This window comes from Monodelphis domestica, chromosome 5, assembly GCF_027887165.1.
Source record: "Monodelphis domestica isolate mMonDom1 chromosome 5, mMonDom1.pri, whole genome shotgun sequence".
Lineage (NCBI taxonomy): Eukaryota > Metazoa > Chordata > Mammalia > Didelphimorphia > Didelphidae > Monodelphis > Monodelphis domestica.
In genome coordinates this window covers 88,155,410-88,178,184 of record NC_077231.1, presented here as the reverse complement: position 1 = coordinate 88,178,184, position 22,775 = coordinate 88,155,410, and the positions used below count along the sequence as shown (strand labels likewise).

The following is a 22,775-nucleotide window of genomic DNA, read 5'->3' as shown; positions in this document are numbered from 1 at the left end:
TAAAGGTGAAAATAGGGTACAATGGATGGGAGTGTATTAGATAAGCTACCTAACTTCCTTCTTATTTGGCAAGGGAGGATATTATAAGAAAGAAGCCAAAATACCAATTTTTTCAGCCTATGTCATCTCAATGTCTTTGTAAGTTTTTAAAAGGCATAAAGCAACTACACTGGGTCACTACCTTTTCCAATCTCTCATTTTAGAAATTTAAAATAATTCACAGATTGGCTGCATTATTCCTTCAGAGATGAAAATGAGTGAACAAACTGGTGGCAGTGCAGTTCAAAGGACTACTTGCCATGCTATATGCCCTCATATTATGATTGAGGAAGTTAGAAAAAAGGCCGGTAAAATATTAAGTTTTCCAAACAAATACACTCCAATACTCTTGATTTCTCGGACTTGTCTTCCATGATGGGGGAGGAAAAGAAAAGAGAGAGTGAGAAAAAAATGAGAACCAGAGAACCCAGGGTAGCCTGAAACATTATACATTACAGGAGGACTCACCTACAAGAAAACGCAGTGCTGCCGAGAGCACCCAAGAGGAAAAAGAGGTGAGCAGGACTAAAAGCAACAAAGTGGTGGGTAGGGAGGACACAAATGGACAATTATTCGACAAGGCGGTTACCCATTCTTTGTCACTGAATTATCACTCTAAAGTAGGAACAAAAGCTCAAAATACTATCAAGAAGACTCTCAGTCTTGCTGGTCAGCATTCAGCCCTAATTACTCTCCTACCAAAGAAAGGCTGAACTTTCTTGACACATTCTCTGAAACAGAGTTCATTTATTCTCCAGTTGGAGAATGTGGTTTTTGAATGTTCAGCCACAAAAATAACTAGCCAAAAGCCACCTGCTGCATGGCCCTACCTAATGCCCAACCTCTGATTTGAGATTTGACTACCTTAGTGGTTAGTTGGTTACTTTAAAGGTAAAAATAGGGTACAATGGATGAGAGTGTATAACAAATGCTACCTAACTTCATTCTTACTTGGTCAGGGAAGGATATTATAAAAAAAGAAGCAAAAATAACAAGTTTTTCAGCCAAACTCATTTCAATGTCTTTGCAAGATTTTAAAAGGCATGAAACAACACTGGGTCACTACCTTTTCCAAGATCTCCTTTTAGATTAGTTAACACATTGGTTGCATTATTCCTTCAGAGCTGAAAACGAATGAACAAATTGGTGACTGTGCAGTTAAGAGATTACTTGCCTTTGGATGTGCGCTTGTAGTATGAGTGAGAAAGTTAGAAAAAAGGCAAGCAAAATATTAAGTTTTCCAACCAATTGCACTCTAATGCTCCTTGCAAAAGTGTATAGTAGAAGTCAAATGAAATTGAGATGAAATTAAGCAAAATATGTTGTGAGGAATTTTAGGATTCTTACTCAGGACTTAGGTGTTAGCAGTTTAGGGCACATAATTCTTGATTTCTGGGACTTGTCTTCTATGACAATGTGTAAAAGGAAAGACTGAGTGAGAAAGAATGAGAACCAGAGTAACCAGGATAGCCTGCAACATTATCCATTACAGGAGGATTCACCTACAAGAAAACTCAGTGTTGCTGAGAGCACCCAAGAGGAAAAAGAGGTGAGCAGAACTAACAGCAACAAAATGGCGGGGAGGGGAGGACACATCTGGACAATTATTCTACAAGGTGGTGGCTACCGATTCTTTGTCACAGAATGATCTCTCCTCAGTTGGAAGAAAAGACAAAATACTATGACCAAGATGACACTTAGGCTTGTATTGCTGGTCAGCATTCAACCCTACTTACCCTACTAGCAAGGAAAGGTTGAACTTTCTTGGCACATTCTCTGAAAGAGCTCATTTCTTCAATTTGGGAAAGGGGTTTTGGATGCTCAGCTACAAAAATAACCAGCCAAAAGCCACCGGCAGCTTAGCTTTATCTAATGACACCTCTGATTTCAGATTGTCTATCTTGGTGATTGTTTGGTTATTTTAAAGGTGAAATTCAGGGCCAAAGGGAAGGCAACGGATAACAAAAGCTCCCTAACTTCATTCCTGTTTTGTTAGAGAGGATATTATAAAAAAGAAACCAAAATACCAAATTTTCTAATCAATATTTTTTCAATGTGCAATGTCCATTTTTAAATGGCATGAGGTAACAACACTGGGTCACTACCTTTACCTAGCTCTCAGTTAAGATTAGGTAACATTATTGGTTGCATTATTCCTTCAGAGCTGAAAATGAATGAACAAATTGGTGGGAGTGCAGCACAAGAGATTACTTGCCAACCTAGCTGTGATTATAGAATGAGTGAGGAAGTTGGACAAAAAGCAGGCAAAATACTTAGTTTTCAAACAAATGCACTCCAATACTCCTAGCAAGAGTTTCTAGCTAAAGGCAAGGCAATTGAGGAGATGTCAAGCACAAAAATATTATTTGGGTTATTTTAGGACTCTTGCTCAGGGCTTATGTTTTAGTAATTTAGGGGCACATAATTCTCAATTTCTGGGACTTGTCTTCCATGATGAGGAGGAAAAGGAAAGACTGAGTGAGAAAGAATGAGAACCAGAGTACCCAGGATAGCCTGAATTCTTATACATTACAGGAGGACTCACCTACAAGAAAACTCAGTGTTGCTGAGAGCACCCAAGAGGAAAAAGAGGTGAGCAGAACTAACAGCAACAAAATGGTGGGGAGGGAGGACACATCTGGACACTTATTATTCTACAAGGTGGTGGCTACCCATTCTTTGTCAGAATGATCTCTCCTCAGTAGGGAGAAAAGACAAAATGACTATGACCAAGATGACTCTTAGACTTGTATTGCTGGTCAGCATTCAACCCTACATACCCTACTAGCAAGGAAAGGTTGAACTTTCTTGGCATATTCTCTGAAAGAGCTCATTTCTTCAGTTTGGGAAAGGGGTTTTGGATGCTCAACTACAAAAATAACCAGCCATAAACCACCGGCAGCATGGCTTTACCTAATGCCACCTCTAATTTCAGGTTGCCTACCTTGATGTTTTCATTTAAAAGAGAAAATCAGGCACAAATTGATGGGATTTGATAAGAAAAGCTACCTAACTTCATTCTTACTTGGTGAGGGAGGACAGAACAAGAAAGAAGCCAAAATAGGAAGTTTACCAGTCAATCTTATCTCAATGGCCTTTGCAAGTTTTTAAAAGGCATGAAGCAACAACACTGGGTCACTACTGTTTTCAAGCTCTCCTTTGAGATTATTCCACACATTGGTTGCATTATTCCTTCAGAGCTGAAAACAAATGAATAAGTTGGTGGCAATGCAGTGCAAGAGATTACTTGCCATGCTATGTGTGCTCATATATTAAGAATGTGGCAGTTAGAAAAAAGCAGGCAAAATATCATGTTTTCCAACCAAATGCACTCCAACACTCCTTGCACATGATTTGAATAAAAATCAAAGGAATTGAGGAGAAGATGTCAAGCACAAAAATGTTATGTGAGGTATTTTAGGACTCCTGCTCAAGGCTTAGGTGTTAGTAGTTTAGAAGCACATAATTCTCGATTTCTGGGACTTGCCTTCCATGATGAGGAGGAAAAGAAAAGTGTGAGAAACAGAATGAGAGAGAGTGCCCAGGATAGCCTGAAACCTTATACATTACAGGAGGACTCATCTTCAAGAAAACTCAGTGCTGCTGAGAGCACTCAAGAGGAAAAAGAGGTGAGCAGAACTAAAAGCAACAAAATGGCGGGAGGGAAGACACATCTGGACAATTATTCTACAAGGTGGCTACCCATTCTTTGTCACTGAATTATCATTCTATAATAGGAATAAAAGCCCAGAGTTACTATGATCAAAATGATTCTTGATCTTTCTGGTCATCATTTAACTGCATTTACCCTCCTACCAAGCACAAAAAAGTTTTGTGAGGAATTTTAGGCCTCCTGCTCAGGGATTTGGTGTTAGCAGTTTAGAAGCACATAATTCTTGATTTCTGGGACTTGCCTTCCATGATGAGGAGGAAAAGGAAAGTGTGAGAAACAGAATGAGAGAGAGTGCCCAGGATAGCCTAAAACCTTATACATTACAGGAGGCCTCATCTTCAAGAAAACTCAGTTCTGCTGAGAGCACCCAAGAGGAAAAGGAGGTGAGCAGAAGTAACAGCAATAAAATGGTGGGGAGGGAGGACACATCTGGACAATTATTCTACAAGGTGGCTACCCATTTTTTGTCACAGAATTATCACTCTACAATAGGAATAAAAGCCCCAAATTACTATGATCAAGATGATTCTTGACCTTTCTGGTCATCATTCAACCGTACTTACTCTCCTACCAAGCACAAAAAAGTTATGTGAGGAATTTTAGGACTCTTGTTCAGGGCTTAGGTGTTGGAGTTTAGGGGAACATAATTCTTGATTTCTGGGACTTGCCTTCCATGACGAGGAGGAAAAGGAAAGACTGAATAAGAAACAGAATGAGAGCCAGAGTTCCCAAGATAGCCTGAAACATTATACCTTACAGGAGGCCTCATCTTCAAGAAAACTCAGTTCTGCTGAGAGCACCCAAGAGGAAAAAGAGGTGAGCAGAAGTAACAGCAATAAAATGGTGGGGAGGGAGGACACAGATGGATAATCATTCTCCAAGGTGGCTACCCATTCTCTGTCACAGAATTATCACTCCCCAGTAGAAAGAAAAGCCAGAAATACTATGACCAAAATGACTCTTAGCCTTGCTGGTCAGCATTCAACCATACTTACCCTCCTACCAAAGAAAGGTTGAACTTCTTGGCACATTTTCTGAAACAGAGTTCATTTATTCTCCAGTTGGGAAAAGGCGATTTTGAATGCTCAGCCAAAAAAAAAAAAAGTAACTAGCCAAAAGACACCTGTTGCATGGCCCTATCTAATGTAACCTCTGATTTCAGATCGTCTACCTTGGTAGTGTCTTGCTTGTAGTGTCTTGCTTATTTTAAAGGTGAAAATCAGGTTCAAATGGATGGGAGTGGATTACAAAAGGTACCTAACTTTATTCCTACTTGGTGAGGGAGGACAGTATAAGAAAGAAGCCAAAATACCAAGTTTTCAAGCCAATCTTATCTCAATGTCTTTTGCAAGTTTTTAAAAAGCATGAAGCAACAACACTGGGTCACTAACTTTTCCAAGTTCTCCTTTGAGATTAGGTAACAGATTGGTTGCATTATTCCTTCAGAGCTGAAACCTAATGAATAAATTGGTGGCATTGCAGTGCAAGAGATTACTTGCCATGCTATGTGCACTTATATTATGAGTGAGGAAGTTAGAAAAAAAGTAGGTAAACACAAGTTTTCCAACCAAGTATACTTCCAACATTCCTTGCAAGAGTTTCTAGCAAAAACAAAGGAATTAAGGAGAAGACGTCAAGCACAAAAATGTTTTGTTAGGAATTTTATGACTCTTGCTCAGGTTTAGGCATTAGAAGTTTAGTGGTACATAATTCTTGATATCTGGGACTTGTCTTTCATGATGAGAATAAAAAGAAAATACTGAGTGAAAAACAGAATTTGAGCGAGAGTGCCCTTGGTAGCCTACAATATTATACATTACAGAAGGACTCACCTACAAGAACACTCAGTGCTGCTGAGAGCACCCAAGAGGAAAAAGAGGTGAGCAGAACTAACAGCAACAAAATGGTGGGGAGGGAGGACATATGGGAACAATCATTCTACAATGTATCTACCAATTCTTTTTCACAAAGTTATCTCTCTCCAGTAGGAACAAAGGCCAAGAATACTATGCTTAAGATGACTCTTAGCCTTGTTTTACTGGTCAGCATTCAACTCTAATTATCTTCCTACCAAAGAAAGGCTGAACTTTCTTTACACACTCTGAAACAGTGCTCATTTCTGTAGTTTGGGAAAGGGATTTTTGAATACTCAGCCACAAAAATAACTGGATAAACGCCCTACCTAATGCAACCTCTGATTTCAGATTGCCTACCTTGGTGTTTGCTTTGTTATTTTAAAGTTGTAAATCAGGTACATGGGATTGGAAGTGGATAACTAAAGCTACCTAACTTCATTCCTATTTAGTGAGGAATGGCGTTACAAGAAAGAATTCAAGAAATTAAATTTTCCAACCAATGTTATCTCAATGTCCTTTGTAAGTTTTTGTAGATGTCAAAGAGAACAGACCAAAATATTATGAGATGATGTGTCAGAAATTTGATTTGGGTAATATGTGTAAGGATTATTAGGTGGCAGGTATTTCCTGATATTTGGGATCTCCTAATGAATGAGATGAGTGCACATTCATTGAATCTGTGTAAGAAACTGAGTTTTAAGTATAAGATGCAGTATTATCCTTTGCATATGCATTCACCTACAAGAAAGTTCAATGCTACTGAGAAGATGATGTCATGGCAGACAGAAAAGGTAAGAAGACTTGGGAATGTCAAAATGGATGGGGGAGAAAGTAGATGGAAGGGGGAGAGTTTTAGACAACCACTTTTAATCTGGCCACCTGTCTGTCTTCTTGTAAGGAAGCACCACTTGACCTAAAATAATAAATACTAAAATCCTTAAATTATCCACAATCCTACACTTCCTCTTCACCATCTAACCATATCTATCCTCCTTCCAAAGGTAGGGTTCACTTTCATGTCACTCTCCATGTTAAAAAAGTCAAATCTATAGGAAGGGGGAAGAGTTTAAAAATGTAGAATGTAAAAATAAGGGCCTCAAAGCTCCTATACTGTGGCACACTTGTTCCAAACTGCTCTTTGAGATTGACTAAATGGTTATCTGCATGTTTTTTTTACAGTTGAGAAGCAAAGAATACATGGGGGAACATGGTGTGCAATGAAAAAGGCTATCTAGTCTCACTCCTGCTGTGTGAGAGATAAAGTTAGAAAAAGGAGAATCAAAACAGACTAAAATGTTCTTTTCAAGATTTTGTAGAAAACAACAAAAGAATTGATAAGAACATGCCAAAATAGAAAAAAAATAGAATATGAGGGGAGGCCCTTCAATTGGGGAATGGCTGAACAAATTGTGGTATATGTTGGTGATGGAATACTATTGTGCTCAAAGGAATAATGAACTGGAGGAATTCCATGGGAACTGAAATGACCTTTAGGAAGTGATGCAGAGTGAGAGGAGAAGAACCAGGAGAACGTTGTACACAGAGACTGATACACTGTGATACAATCGAATGTAATGGACTTCTCTATTGGTAGCAATGGAATGATCCAGGACAATCCTGAGGGACTTATGAGAAAATGCTATCCACATTCAGAGAAAGAACTGTGGGAGCAGAAACACAGAAGAAAAACAACTGCCTGATCACATGGGTCGATGGGGATATGGTTGGGAATGTAACTCTAAATGATCATCCTAGTGCAAGCATCAATAATATGGAAACAGGTTTTGATCAAGGACACATGTAAAACCCAGTGAAATTGCTCATCAGCTATGGGAGGGTGTGGGGAAAGGGAAAAACATGATTCTTGTAACCAAGGAAAAATATTCTAAATTGACTAAATAAAAAAAAATTTTAAAAAGGACATGCCAAAATATCATAAAGTCTTAGATGGGGACTCAGGGCTTTGGGTAAGAATAGTTTGGGGGCAAGTAATCCTTGATGTCTAGGATTTTCTTCTTACTAAGGAAAAGGACAGAGTTTTGGTAACTCATTGAAAGTTACTTTGCAGCACAAAATGCACTATTATCTGTTACAGAATGGTGTACCTTTAAGAAAATTCAGACCTTCTGAGGAACTTTCTGAAGAGGTGAGCAGAACCAATGACCAGCAACATGGTGGGAAAGGAGGACAGATCTGGGGAAATTTTTCCATAATGTGGCTAGACATTAACTGCCACAGAGTCCCCAGTAAGTGACTAAAGCCTGAAATTCTCACTAAGCTCACTTCACATCCTGATCATGCTCCAAGCCAACCTAAGTAAAATTTGGGTCCACTTTCAAATCAGACTCAATAAGGCAAAGGTCATCCCTTTTTTTCAGGAAAGGAGGGTTTTTGAAAATATATAATATAAAAATCAGAGCATCAAAACACCTATACCATGTCACCACCTTTTCCAACTCATTTCACATTAAAGAACATGATGACTGCTTCATTATTATGGAGCTGGAAATCAAAACCAACAAATGAGTTGCAGTGCAGGGCAAGAGGTTGCCTGCCCTTAGCTCTACTCTGTGAGTGAAGAAGTTAGAAAAAAAAAAGGAGTAAAGAGACCAGGTTTTCCAAACAACCAATTCCAGTGTTCTTTGCAAGATTTTGTACAAGGAATCAAAGAAATTGATGAGAACATGCCAAAATGTCACATAGAGAGTTCTCTGACTATGACTAAGGAATTCATATGTAAGCAGTTAGGGAACAAGTCATTCCTGATTTCAGAGGCCTTCTTTGATGGTGAGGGGAATAGGGACAGATTGAAAGAATTACAACAAGGGAGGCAGAGTCGCCAGCTTAATATGCAACATTGCCCATTACATTGGGACTCAACTAAAAGAAAACTCAGTGCTGCTGAGATCCAACAGGAGGCATAAAAGATGAGCAGAAGCTAGAGAAATAAAGGGTTAGGAAAGGTATAAGCTATTTGGGTAGCATGTAATGCCTGATACCTGAGATTGAAGGTAAGGGTTTTAAAAAAAAGTTGTCACTTGGCAATATGTCACTAAAGCCTAAAATCCTATGACAAGAGGATCCCCAGGCTTCCTGCTGAGCATCTAATGCTCTCTACCCTGTCGTCAAAATGAGGTCTCACTTTCTTGGAACATCCATTGAAGTAATGCTCCCTCCTTTCTTCATGGGAGGAGAGGGTTTAAAAAAAATACTGAGCCTCCAACAAGGAAACCAAACCACCTAGACAATAACAACAACTCTCATTTTAGATTTCTTTACAAAGTGGTTGCTTGGTCACCTGAGTTGAAAATCAAAGGAATATTGGATGCAATGATTTCTAGAAGGCTACTTAACTTTCTATCTAATCAGTGTGAAAGGAATTTACAAAAACCAAGATTCTGTGAAAAAAACATTTTAGGGACAGGAAATTATGTCTGTGGATTTGATCTCTAATGGAAACTAGGAGGAAGAGTATTGGAGTGAAGCAATGGATGATACCTGGAGTATCAGGGATAAGATGCAATTGAAAAAGGACTCATCTGCAGGAAAACTCAGTGATTCTGAGAAGACTCCACAGGAAACAGAAAGTGTGAGTAGACACAAGAGCACCAGAGTGGAAGACAAGGAAGAGAGCTTTGGGCAATCATTCTGTCACTTAAGCCACAAATCCTTTGTCATAGAGGTAGCATTCCCAGTAAATAACTAAGCCTAAAATTCCATGACCACGCTCACACTAGCCTTACTGGCAAGCGTGTGGCCCTAGCTATCCTCCTGCCACAGCAAGTTCAGTTTCATGTCAAACTCGGTGATTCAAGTATAAAATTCTATGACCAAGCGCCTTCACTTCCTGGCCATGCTTCAATCAACTGTGAATTCAGTGGTTCACTTTTATATGCAATGGCAACCAGCTCCCAAATATGGCCTTTTCTTTGTAAATTTTATTTACATCAGATGGCAAATGGTTAGTTTCTGGTTGTTTTAGAACATAGAAAATAAAGGAGTCCTGGGTTAGGTTGGAGAACAGATGGTCACCTTCTCTATGGATTAGGGAAAAAGAAAATAGAAAACCAAGATCATTTGTTTTCCACCTCAATGTGCCCTTGTGCTCTTTGCCAGAGAGTAGATTTTTTTTTTTTTAGGGAGCTACTGAAGGATTTTATTTTTTATTTAATTTTTCCTTTTTAAAATTTAGACTATTTTTCCATGGTTACATGATTCTCCCCACACCCTGCACACTCTTTTCTCCCCTCTCCTGAAGTCACCAAGTAATTCCATTGGTTATACATGTATCTTTGTTCAAAATCTATTTCCATGTTATTCATATCTGCAGTAGAGTGATCTTTTAACATCAAAACTCCAATCATATCCCTATCACACTACGTGATCAATCACATATTTTTCTAATGCATTTGTTTTCACAATTCTTTCTCTGGATGTGGATAGCGTCTTTCTCCAAAATTCCTCTGGATTGTCCTGGGACATTGCATTGCTGCTAGTAGAGGAGTTTATTCTATTCAGTTGTGCCACAATGTATCGGTCTCTGTGTACAATGTATCGGTCTCTGTGTACAATGTTCTCCTGGTTCTGCTCCTTTTACTCTGCATCACTTCCTGGAGTTTGTTCCAGTTCACATGGAATCCCTCCAGTTCATTATTTCTTTGAGCACAATAGTATTCCATCACTAACATACATCACAATTTAATTATTCCCCAGTGGATGAACACCCCCTCATTTTCCAATTTTTTGCTACCACAAAGAGCGCGGCTATAAATAGTTTTCTATAAGCATTTTTCGTTATTATCTTTTGGGGGTACAAACCCAGCAGTGGTATGGCTGGGCCAGAGGGTAGGCATTCATTTAAAGCCCTTTGCATATAGTTCCAAATTGCCCTCCAGATGGTTGGACCCATTCATAACTCCACCAGCTGTGTATTAGTGTCCCAATTTTGCTACATCCCCTCCAACATTTAGAGAGTAGATTAAAATTGAGGGTGACCAAGAAATCTCAAGGGAAAACATTGAATTATGGGAAAATGTAACAAAAACAGTATCCTTTTTTCAATAAATAACATTTTTATTTTCACTCATTTATCCAACATATAACTAGGATATGGATGAAATGCATAGCACAATAGCTGAGAGTGAGATTTTCAAAGAGCCCTTCTGACTTGATGTACAACAGTTGGAGTCAGCTACAATCAAGCTTGAGGCTGCTGAGAAGGAGAGAGAGCAAAAGGAAAAAGAGGTGAGAAAAATGAAGAATTAAATGTTGGTAAATCATCATTAACTTAGTAAGTTTCACAGGCAACATCTCACTTCTCCATTATAGAAAGAAAATGAATCATGATGCCTGTACTTTAATAGAACAAAGGAGCATTTCTAACAGCTTTCTCAATGATTTCTCTACTGGCTTCTAGTGTTTTCATCTGCTTACAATACTAGCTTTCTAGAATTTCACCATCACATTGGCATTTATCATTTTTACTATTTTTCTAACCCTAACCCTAACCCTAAATTCTTAGCATGAATTCCAGGCTCTTTGGTGCCCACCCTCATTTCTGCTGAACTATATTCCTTTTCTTCTTCAGAAAGCCATAATTTCTGTTTACAAAAGACCCAGTAATTTCATTTCAGAAAGAGCCATTTGGATTATAAAGTTCCACTTTACTCAGTTTTAAGTCTCAACACACTAATTTCTAGAGTTAAGCTCAATGAACTCCCACAACAATAGATTTCATAAATCCAATCTCCTGGCCATTGCAATGAATGGAAAAAAAAGCAGCATTGAAACACAACTGATACTCTGTGTGAAGAAAGAAAACCAAACATAGGCATTGTTAAATCAATGAAACTTTAGACAAAACTCCAAAGCACCAGAAGACAACTCTGCACAATCATTTTATAACTTAGCTAATCAGTCTTTTTTGCACTCATTGAGACTGAGTTCACTTATTCTCCATACTTTTGAAAATACAGATTTTCAGATTTTAAAAGGCAATTAGCTGGTTCAGTGATGCAGAGTAAGGTGTGGAGTAGGGAGTTCCTGGGTTAAAATCTGGCCTCAGGGATTTATCAGTTGTGTAACAATAACCAAGTCACTTAACTCCAATTACCTAGCTATTAATTCTATTCTGCCTTGGGACCAAACCCAGCATTGTTTCTCATTCAGGAGCTAAGAGTTTAAGAAAAATATAGATTTCAAAGAAATTCTAAACAACCTGGACCTCAGGAGCACTATTCCCAACATCTTACCTGAATCTGGCTAAATTGGATGATTGTTAATCTGTGGGATAAAAGTGAGCATGAGTGCCCCAACCACTCAAATATAAAAAACCTAGAGTCAGAGACAGAGTTGAAGACACAGAAGTTCATTTCTTCTTTCTCATGAGAAAGGGCACCCCTCCTAAGTGAGGCAAAAATGGAATTACTGGGCACACACAAACATTATATAGATTCTTATCAGGAGACCCACCCCCTCTCTGTCCAACTTCCATTTTTTTCTGAGAACCAGGACTTAAAATCTAGGAATAAATTTTACCCCAATTATCTAATCACTAGTCTTTAATTTGGTGGGGGTAAAGTTAAGAAGAGATAAGAAGGTAGGACAGCTTGAGCCCTGATGATGTCCTTGAAATGAGATAAAGAGTCTGGTCCTAAAATGAACAGACATCCCTGAAGCTAAAATAGACTTATTTACACATTTGATTCCTGATTTGGGGGAAGGGGAAAGTTAGCTGGATGCTTTCACACACTTTATTTTATTTCATTTAATCCCCACCTTTTTTCTGCTGTGTGATTCTCAATCTATTGATGGAAGATTGCTTCAGTTTCCCTCTTTAAAACTAGATATTCTGGGCAATCTTTTTCTACTAGTTTTTAGTGCCATAACGTTGTTCCTTTCCAAATTATAGCCATCCTTCATCAATCAGAGAAGACCACTTATGAACTGGCACATGAGCTGATCTGCATTGCCAGCTGCTCAGGTTGCAGTACTTTGCTCAACATTTCAGTATGAGTCAATGTCTTCCTTTCTCTAGAGAACATACCCCTCTCTTCCCAAATTTCCCCAAATATGTGCACTTCCCCCCATGTACTTAGAATCAGTAAAAATATTTCACCCTCATTCTCCTTGCTTCTTCAGAGCTCAATTAAGGGTATATAGTTCACAAGTTTGAGCTGAACATGAATTTGGAATTTGGCTTCTATCTACCAAAGGAGCCTTATCTCCATCAATTATACCATATCCATTCCTTTGTTCCCATCCAATATTCAAAAGGATCCATCTATAAATAGGTTTATTTCTCCTGGTCAGGGAGACTCTTGAAAATCCCCTCTTAATTATATTCCATTCCCTTTATGAACTCTTTTCCAGTTTCCCATAGAAACATAGCAGGGATCAAATTAACACCCCTTTGTTGTAAAAGGGTACAATATTTGATGGGGAGAGCTCACTATCAGACTTCCCCCAATGTCCAACTTTTTGTTCTCTTCCACCAGGGTTGTGGTGACAGCCACAGCTAGAGGCCATTCTCTCATTACTGAATCTAGATTTTGGAAAAGAAAGCCACTGGCCTGTTCCGTCCTCCCCATGTTTGTGAGAGAACCTCCAGGCCTCATTTTACTCTATTTTCTAATTGGACTCCTCTTATTCTATCTATCATAAATTTCTTCTGACTGCCTTGAGGAGGTCTAAGCCTTGATTTCCAGAATCAAGAATACCATTCTTCTTAGTACCATAATTTATTCCTTCTTGTCACTTAATTCTTTAGTAACCATTATCTGCGGATTCCCAACTGTTTTTTGAACAAATTCTACAAAGCCTGTATTTAAGCAAGGAATTATTAACACAGTGCAAAGGGAAGAGAAATGCTGATGATTTATGTGGGTTTATTTTACAAACTGCAACTATGCCAAAATTAATTATTTAAATTAGTTTTCTGGCTAATTATTGAGGATTCTCTTAAATATAACATATCATCTACAAAAAGTGATAGCTTTATTTTCTCGTTGCCTATTCTAATTTCTTCTTATTGCTATAATTAGCATTGCCAATATAATATTGAACAGTAGTGGTGATAATAGTCATCTCTGTTTCACTCCTGATCTTATTGTGAAGGTTTCTAGCTGATCCCCATTATAGATAATCCTTGCTAATGGTTTTAACTATATGGTATTTATCATTTTGAAGACTGTTTAATTTACTCCTGTGTTCTCTTTTGTTTATAATGGGAATCAATATGTATTTTGTCAAAAGCTTATTTATGTATCTATTGAGAAAATATGATTTCTATTGGTTTTATTATTGATACGGTCAATTATTCTGATACTTTTCCTAATATTGAACCATCGGGAGGCAGATCCAATATGGTGGAGTATAAGCAGGGAAAGCTCAAACTGCCATAAGAATCCTCTCCAACCAAACTTAAAATAACACCACAAAACAAATACTGGAGTGAAGGAATCAACAAGGAGATGAAGTGAAGCAACTTTCATGCAGAGAAAACTTGAAAGTTAGGCAGAGAGCTTCTGTTCCATTGGGGAGAAGTAGAAGTATAGTCAACAGAAGGCTATATCAAGGAGTATGGCACAAGCCAATGTCAAGCCTTCCTACCCTACATCTGTGGTTCTCAGTTTTGAACCTATGCTTAAGCCAATATCCATATAGACCCTGACCAAGCCCATAGCAGTGCAACCAAAAACACACCCCATAAAGTTCAAAAGACCGAGAAAAATCCTGGAGTAAGATCCAGAATCCCAGCATGAGGAAGGCTGTGTAGCATGCCTCATCTGTAAACCACGAGAGAGACCAGGAATCCCAGCCCAAGCTTATAGTTGGGACATGAATTCCAGAGTAAGACAATCTGTGCAGCATTCCTGGTATGTGTAAACCCAGAACTAGACCCTCAGTTGCTCAGGACAGTCCCCAGGGCACTGACCTGTGGGACCACATACCTAGCTAGCCCTTACCAAAGATCAAGACAGCAACAAAGGCAAGGCAGTCTACAATGTACCTGATCTGATCAAGCCCGGGGTGAGACCAAATGCCCCCTCTGAAGCCTGATGCTGGAATTTGAGCCCCAACATAGGGTAGCTCACAGTGTTCTGAGCCCTGAAAGCCATTAGCAGTTGTAAGAGGTGATTGAATCAACAGTTGGAGGTGGCTTTCAGAATTCCTAGCTAACAGGTCATCATACCACTTTGGAAGAACTGAAATGTGCAGAAATCCAGCAATCAGGCTAAGGGTAGCATTAAGGAAGAAAGGAAGTTTAAGAGACTGCCCTCTTGTTCCAGAGAACAGTCCACTTTTAAATTAAAAGTGAAAGTCAAGAAACAATTGGGAAATGAGCAAACACCAAAACAATAACAACAATACCACCTAATCATAGAAAAATTTTATGGGGACAAAGAGCAAGGACAGACAGAATGGGGGGGCAGTGAAAGAAAAGCAAACATATACAAAGTTTCACTGAAAAATATGATTTGATCTTTAATTTTGGAAGAGGTCAAAAAGGATTCTAAAAATCAATTAAGATAAGAGAGGCAGAGGAAAAATGGGGAAGAGAAATGGAGGCAAATGCAAGGAGAAATGAGTTAAATAAAAAAGCAAGAAAATCATTCTTTAAAAATTAAAATTGGGCAATTAGAAGCTCATGACTTTATGAGATATCAAGAAGCAATAATACAAAATCAAAACAATAAAAAATAAAAGAAAACATGACATATCTAATTGTAAAAATAATCAACCAAGAAAAGGTATCTCAGGGAGACAATTTAAGAATTATTGAACAACCTGAAAGTCAAGATCAAAAAAAGAAAATTGGACATGATAATACAAGAAATTATAAAAAAAAAAATCTGTCTTGATATTACTGAACAATTGAGAGTAAAATAGACATTGAAATAATCTACAGATCACCTCTGGAAAGAAATCCCCAAATGAAAACTCCTAGGAATATCATCTCTAAATTCAAGAGCCCTCAAGCCATGGAGAAAATACTGCAAAAAGCCAGAAAGTAACAATTAAATATCATGGAGCCATGGTAAGAATTACATAGGACTTGAGCAGCCTCCACATTAAAGGATTAAAAGACTTGAAACATGATATTTGGGAAAGCAAAAGATTAAGTTTACAATCCAAAATCACCTACTCAGAAAAACTGGGTATATTTTTTAAGGGGAAAAATATGTTCATCTAATATTGACCCATTCCTGCATGACTGGCATATAAAACCCATCTTTGTAATATATTGCTGAAATATCCTTGATAGTATTTTATTTAAAGTCTCGCACAAATATTCATTAGGGAAAAGGGTGTATGGCTTTCCCTCTTTTTCTCTTCCTGGTAAGTATCACTATCTTATTTATGTCAATAAGTAATTTAGTAGGGATCCTTTCCTAGCTATTTTGTCAAATTGTTTATATAGTATTAAAGTTTATTCTTTAAATGTTTGACAGAATTCACTTGTGAATTTATCCAGCCTGTGGGATTTGTTTTCCCTTAGGGAATTTGTTGACAGATTTTTCAATTTCTTTTCCTGATCTGAGATTGTTTAAGTATTCTATTTTTTCTCCTGTCATATGGTCAATTTATATTTAAATATTCATCTATTTCACTTAGATTATCATATATATTGGCATATAATTGAATAATTGCCTTAATTTCCTCTTTGTTGGTTAGAAATTTGCCCTTTTTTCATTTTTTATACTGGAAATCTGGTTTTCTCCTTTCTTTGTTTTCTAATTAACCACTAGTTTATTTTATTGGTTCTTTTTAATGAAACCAGCTCCTATATTACTTTCAATTTTATTAATTTTTTCCTTTGAATTTTGGGTTTTCTAGTTAGTATTGAAAAGATTTATTTTTAATAATATTTTTTAAATTTCTGAATTTTGAATTAAGGCTCACACTTGTCCCTTGACCTCTGTACTCATTCCTTTGAATACCCCATCCTGAAGACTTTTGGATTGTAGGGTTGATAGAAAACTTAACTCTATCTTCATCTGCTCTTTACCTGTCTTAATGGTATAATAATTTAGTTATACAATTTCTCCCAAATATTGCTTTGGCTGTTTAGCCCAAATTTTGGTATGTTGTCTGTCTCTTTGTTTTCATTCTTTTTATGACATTGTTGAATGTTCCTATGATTTATTTTTTTATTCACTCATACTTAAGATAAGGTATTTAGTTTCTAATATATTTTAATCTTTTTTTCTGTAGCCCTTTGTTAAGTAATTTTTATAGCATTATAATATTAAAAAGATGCATTTGAAATTTCTGCTTTTCTGTATTTGATTTTGAGACTTTTATGACCTATTATATTATCAGTTTTTGTATAATTGCCACATGCTACTGAAACAACATATATTCCTTTCTATTCCCATTCAGTTTTCTCCAGAGGTCTATCAAATTTAACTTTTCTAAAATCCTATTCACCTTCTTAATTCCTTTCTTGCTTATGTCTTTGGTTTGATTTTTCTATGTCTGAGAGGTGACGTTTTAATGTAATCCCACAAAAGAAGCATTCACCTATAGGTAGATTGTCACCAGATTCTTGCCATTATATGCCCCTTGTCGACATATTCACTGTCAACCCTACCAGACTTCAGCCTTTACTACTATCTGCTTGTGTTCATGTAGAAGGAAATTTCTTCCTGGTCCCTTTGTTCCTGTAACTGTCATTTCCTGCTACATTTATTTATTCTTCATGCATTTTTGTTCTTGGAGTATTTGAGAGGCTAAATTTCCACTTTGGTTTTCAATTTCTTTCTGTGAATATTTCAAACTTTTTATTAGTCAATAAATAAAAAATAAATTTTGTCCTGAATGGTCAAGCACAGAATTGCAAAATAGATCATCCTAGATTGCATCCTGGGATACAGTGCTCTTTGGAAGATGTTACTTGTTTTGTTTGCCCACTCTCTTTTGAAGTGGATGTGGATTAGTCTTATTTAATGATGTTTCCTTTGCAGTTGAAGGTCCTCATCCACTGGCTCGTAGAACTTTTGTTTTTGAGTTGATTTATAAAAAATTAACCACTACGTATCTTAGAATTTACAGCCTTCAATCTCATGACTTCTTCATATTTGAATTCTTTTTTTGGCTACTGTAATGCATTTATTTTTTACCTAAAAGATCTAGATTCTGTTTTTAATATTTCTGAGAATTTGCTTTTTAGGGTTTCTTTCTCAAGGTCATGTGTAGATCTTCCTATTTTCACCTTGCTCTCTTCTGAGTTTTCAGCATGTTTCATTTATTTATTTTAATTTTTTTGTTTGTTTTGGAAAATTTTATTTAATTAGTTAATTTATAATATTTTTCCATGGTTACAAGAATCATGTTCTTTTCCTCCCCTCCACCAACCCCCTTCCATAGCCAACACATAATTCCACAGGGTTTTACATGTGTCCTTGATCAAAACCTATTTCCATATTATTGATATTTGCACTAGGGTGATCATTTAGAGTCTATATCCCTAATCATATCTCCAATGACCCATGTGATCAAGCAATTGCTTTTCTTCTGTGTTTCTACTCCCACCATTCTTTCTCTGAATGTGGGTAGTGTTCTTTCTTATAAGTCCCTTCGAATTGTTCTGGATCATTGTATTGCTACTAGTAGAGAAATCCATTCCATTCGATTGTACCACAATGTATCAGTCTCTGTGTATAATGTTCCCTTGGTTCTGTTCCTTTCACTATGCATCAATTCCTAGAGGTCGTTGAGTTCACATGGAATTCCTCTAGTTCAGTTGTCCCTAAACTATGGCCCTAAACTATGGGTCACATGCGGCTCCTTGAGGTCATTTATCCAGTCCCCACTGCACTTCTGGAAGAGACAACTTTTTCATTGGTGGTTAGTGAGAGGGGCACTGTATGTGGTGGCATTGCAACGGGAGGCATAGCTAAGGTACAGTACTACTTCCTGTGACATAATCCTTTGTATGGAGGCTGAGAACGAGGCATCACACAAAGGAGTATGTGGCTGCACAATGGAAGACATTAGCACTGTGAGTGGAGGAGGGGATTCCACTGTGTTTATACTGCTGCAAGGTTAGAGTTAGGGTTAGGTTTTTATAGTCTGGCCCTCCAACAGTCTTAGGGACAGTGAACTAGCCCCCTGTGTAAAAAGTTTGGGGACCCCTCCTCTAGTTCATTATTCCTTTGGGCAAAATATAATTCCATCACCAACAGATACCACAATTTGTCCAACCATTCTTCAATTGGAGGACATCCCCTAATTTTCCAAATTTTTGCCAATGCAAAGAGCACAGCTTTGAATATTCTTATATAAGTCTTTTTCCTTATTATCTCTTTGGAGTACAAACCCAGCAGTGCTATGGTGGATCAAAGGGCAAATAGCCTTTTAGCACTTTGGGGGCATAGTTCCAAATTGCCTTCCACAATGGTTGGATCAATTCACAACTCCACCAGCAATGCATTAATGTCCCAAATTTGCCATATCCCTTCCAACATTTATTATTTTCCTTTGCTGTCATGTTAGACAATATGCTAGGTGTGAAGTGATACTTTGGAGTTGTTTTGATTTGCATTTCTCTGATTATAAGAGATTTAGAACACTTTTTCATGTGCTTATTAATAGTTTTGATTTCTTTAACTGAAAATTGCCTATTCGTGTCCCTTGCCCATTTATCAATTGGGAATGGCTTTATTTTTTTGTACAATTGATTTAGCTCCTTATAAATTTGAGTAATTAGACTTTTGTTATAAAGATTTTTTCCAAATTTGTTGCTTCTCTTCTAATTTTGGTTACATTGGTTTTGTTGGTACAAAACTATTTTCATTTAATATAATCAAAATTTTTATATTTTGTAATTTTTTCTAACTTTTCCTTAGACTTTAAAATTTTCTTTTCCCAAAGATCTGACAGGTATACTATTCTGTGTTCACCTAATTTACTTATAGTTTCCTTCTTTATATTCAAGTCATTCACCCATTCTGAGTTTATCTTGCTGTAGGGCTTGAGGTGTTAATCTAAGCCCAATCTCTCTCCTACTGTTTTCCAATCTTCCCAGCAGTTTTTGTCAAATAGTGCATTGTTTTATCATCAGCTCTCTCTGAGGTCACTAACCCCAAGTCTATTCCACTGATCCTCCCTCCTATCTCTTAACCAGTACCATATTGTTTTGATGACCACTGCTTTATAGTACATAACTTTGTTATGGTTTTTTTTTTTTCTAATTCAGTAAAAAAGTTTCTTGGTAGTTTGAATGGGTATGGCATTAAATAAGTACAATAGTTTGGGTAGGATTCTCATTTTTGTTATGTTAGCTCATCTAATCCATGAGCTATTAATGTTTTTCCAATTATTTAGATCTAGTTTTAATTGTGTGGAAAGTGTTTTGTAGCTGTGTTCATATAGTTCCTGTGTTTGTCTTGGCAGATAAATTCCTAAGTATTTTATATTATCTAGGGTGATTTTAAATGTAATTTCTCTTTCTAACTCTTGCTGCTGAGATGTGTTGGAAATATATATAGAAATGCTGATGACTTATGTGGGTATATTTTGTGTCTTACAACTTGATTATTTCCACTAGCTTTTTAGTTGATACTCTAGGATTTTTTAAATAGATCATCTTATCATCTGCAAAGAGTGATAGCTTGGTCTCCTCACGGCCAATTTTAATACTTTCAATTTCTTTTTCTTCTCTAATTGCTACTGCTTGTGTTTCTAGTACAATGTTAAATAATAGAGGTGATAATGGGCATCCTTGTTTCAATCCTTTATCCCCATTTCAGATGATGCTTGCTGATGATTTTAGATATATGCTGTTTATTATTTTTAGGAAAGGCTCTTGTATTCCTATACTTTCTAGTGTTTTCAATAGGAATGAATGTTATATTTTTCCAAAGGCTTTTTTCTGCCTCTATTGAGATAATCATATGATTTTTGTTGGTTTGCTTCCTGATATGGTTTATTATATGGATGGTTTTCCTAAAATTGAACCATTCTTGCATTCCTGGTATAAATCCCACCTGATCATAATGAATCATGATCACTTGCTGGAGTCTTTTTGTTAGTATTCTCTTTATAATTTTTGTATCTATGTTCATTAGGGAGATTGGTCTGTAGTTTTCTTTCTCTATTTTTTAACTACCTGGCTTTGGAATCAGTACCATATTTGTCAAAGGAATTTGGTAGAGATCCTTGTCTTCTTATTCTGTCAAATGATTTGTATAGTATTGGGATTAATTGTTATTTTAATGTTTGATAGAATTCATTTGTAAATACATCTGAGAGCTCCATGGCTTGTTCAATTTCAATTCCTTTTTCTGATATAGGGTTATTTAGGTATTTTATTTCTTCTTCTGTTAATCTAGGAAATTTATATTTTTAAATATTCATCCATATAACCTAGATTGGCATATTTATTGCCATATAATTGGGCAAAATGTTTTTAATGATTGCCTTAATTTCTTCTTCATTAGAGGTGAGGTCTCCCATTTCATTTTTGATACTGTTAATTTGATTTTCTTCTTTCCTTCTTTAAATTAGATTGACCAGTACTTTGCCTATTTTATTTGTCTATTTTTTAAAAATTCTAGTCTTATTTAATAATTCAATATTTCTTTTCTTTCAATTTTATTAATTTCTCCTTTAAATTTTAGGATCTCCTATTTAGTTTTCATCTGAGGATTTTTAATTTGTTTACTTTCTAGTTTTTAATTTGCATGCCCAATTTATTGACTGCTGCCTTCCCTAATTTCTTAATATTTGAACTCAAGGATATAAATTTCCCCCTGAGTACTGCTTTGGCTGTATCCCATAGATTTGAAAGAATGTCTTATTGTCATTTCCTTCAATGAAATTATGAATTGTTTCTATGATTTATTCTTTAACTAACTGATTTTGGAGAATCATATAATAATTACATAATTATATAATTATTATATATATTATATAATTATAATTATAAATATATAATTATAATATAATCCCAATTAATTTTTTATTTTGCCTCTCCATGCAACCTTACTAATTATTATTTTTATTACATTATGATCTGAAGAGGTTGCATTTAGTATTTCTGCTCTTTTGAATTTGTTTGAAATGTTTTGATGCCTAGTACATGGTCAGTCTTTGTGAATGCACCATGTGCTACTGAAAAGAAGGTGTATTCCTTTTTGTTCCTATTTATTTTTCTCCACATATCTATTAACTCTAATTTTTCTAAGGTTTCATTAATATCTCTTACATCTTATTTATTTTTTGGTTTGATTTATTTAGATCTGATGGAGGAAGGTTCATTTCTCCCACTAGAATAGTTTTACTATCTTTTTCATTCTTGAGCTCCACTAGTTTCTCCTTTAGAAATTTGGATACTTTGCCATTTGTTGCTTACATGTTGAGTACTGATATTTCCTCATTGTTTATACAGCCTTTTATCAGGATGAAATTACCTTCCCTATCTCTTTTAACTAGATCTATTTTTACTTTGACTTTGTCAGATAATGTCTTTGTGACTCCTGCCTTCTTTTTCATAGTAGAAACCCAATAGATTTTGCTCCAGTCTTTTACCTTTACCCTGTGTGTGTCTACTTGCCTCATGTGTATTTCTTGTAAACAACATATGATAGGATTTTGGTTTCTAACCTACTCTGCTATTTGCTTCCATTTTAGAGGTGAGTTCATTACATTCACATTCAGAGTTATGATTGCCAGCTGTGTATTACCCAACATTTTGATTTTCACTCCTAGTCCTGTCCATTCTTCTTTAACTATTTTCTTCTACACCAGTGTTTTTTTTTTAATAAGTCCCCCTAATTCCCACTCTTATTTTTCTTCCATCTCCCCCCTTCTCATTCCCCTCTTATTTTTCTTTAGGGTCTTTTAAAACTACCCCCACACACTCTCCCTCCTTTGTATTGGTTCCCTTTCACCAGTCTGTTTGTTACCATTCTACTTCTCTATAGGACATGAATCAATTATCTGTCTCAATGGATCTGATTGTTCTTCCCTTTTTGAATCAATTTGAATGCACCTAAAGATTAAGTATTTCCTGTCTCCAACCTCTTTCCTTCCAGTGTATTGGTGTTTTTGTGTTCTCCCCCATTACCTTCATGTGCTTCTTTATGAAATATAAATTTACCCTATTTTGTCCCTTTTCCCATTTCTCTTAGTATTGACCTCTTTTTTTACCTCTAGTTATATATATATATATATATATATATATATATATATTTATGTAT

At 36.3% G+C, this 22,775-nt stretch overlaps 1 protein-coding gene across 3 annotated transcripts in view; it reads left to right on the top strand.

Annotated features, from left to right (window-relative positions):
- Positions 1–22,775, top strand: part of LOC103101886 (uncharacterized) — a 55,656-nt gene that overhangs the window by 5,719 nt on the left and 27,162 nt on the right. The window contains exons 5-14 of one of the 3 annotated variants that reach the window (XM_056798752.1): positions 498–554; positions 1,532–1,588; positions 2,575–2,631; positions 3,612–3,668; positions 4,039–4,095; positions 4,472–4,528; positions 5,535–5,591; positions 7,664–7,714; positions 9,032–9,157; positions 10,675–10,812. In XM_056798752.1, the coding sequence (XP_056654730.1) occupies positions 498–554; positions 1,532–1,588; positions 2,575–2,631; positions 3,612–3,668; positions 4,039–4,095; positions 4,472–4,528; positions 5,535–5,591; positions 7,664–7,714; positions 9,032–9,157; positions 10,675–10,734 (636 nt within the window). In that variant the 3' untranslated portion in view covers positions 10,735–10,812. The remainder of the gene's footprint in view (positions 1–497; positions 555–1,531; positions 1,589–2,574; positions 2,632–3,611; positions 3,669–4,038; positions 4,096–4,471; positions 4,529–5,534; positions 5,592–7,663; positions 7,715–9,031; positions 9,158–10,674; positions 10,813–22,775) is intronic. The other 2 variants (XM_056798753.1, XM_056798754.1) reach the window with 2 other exon arrangements.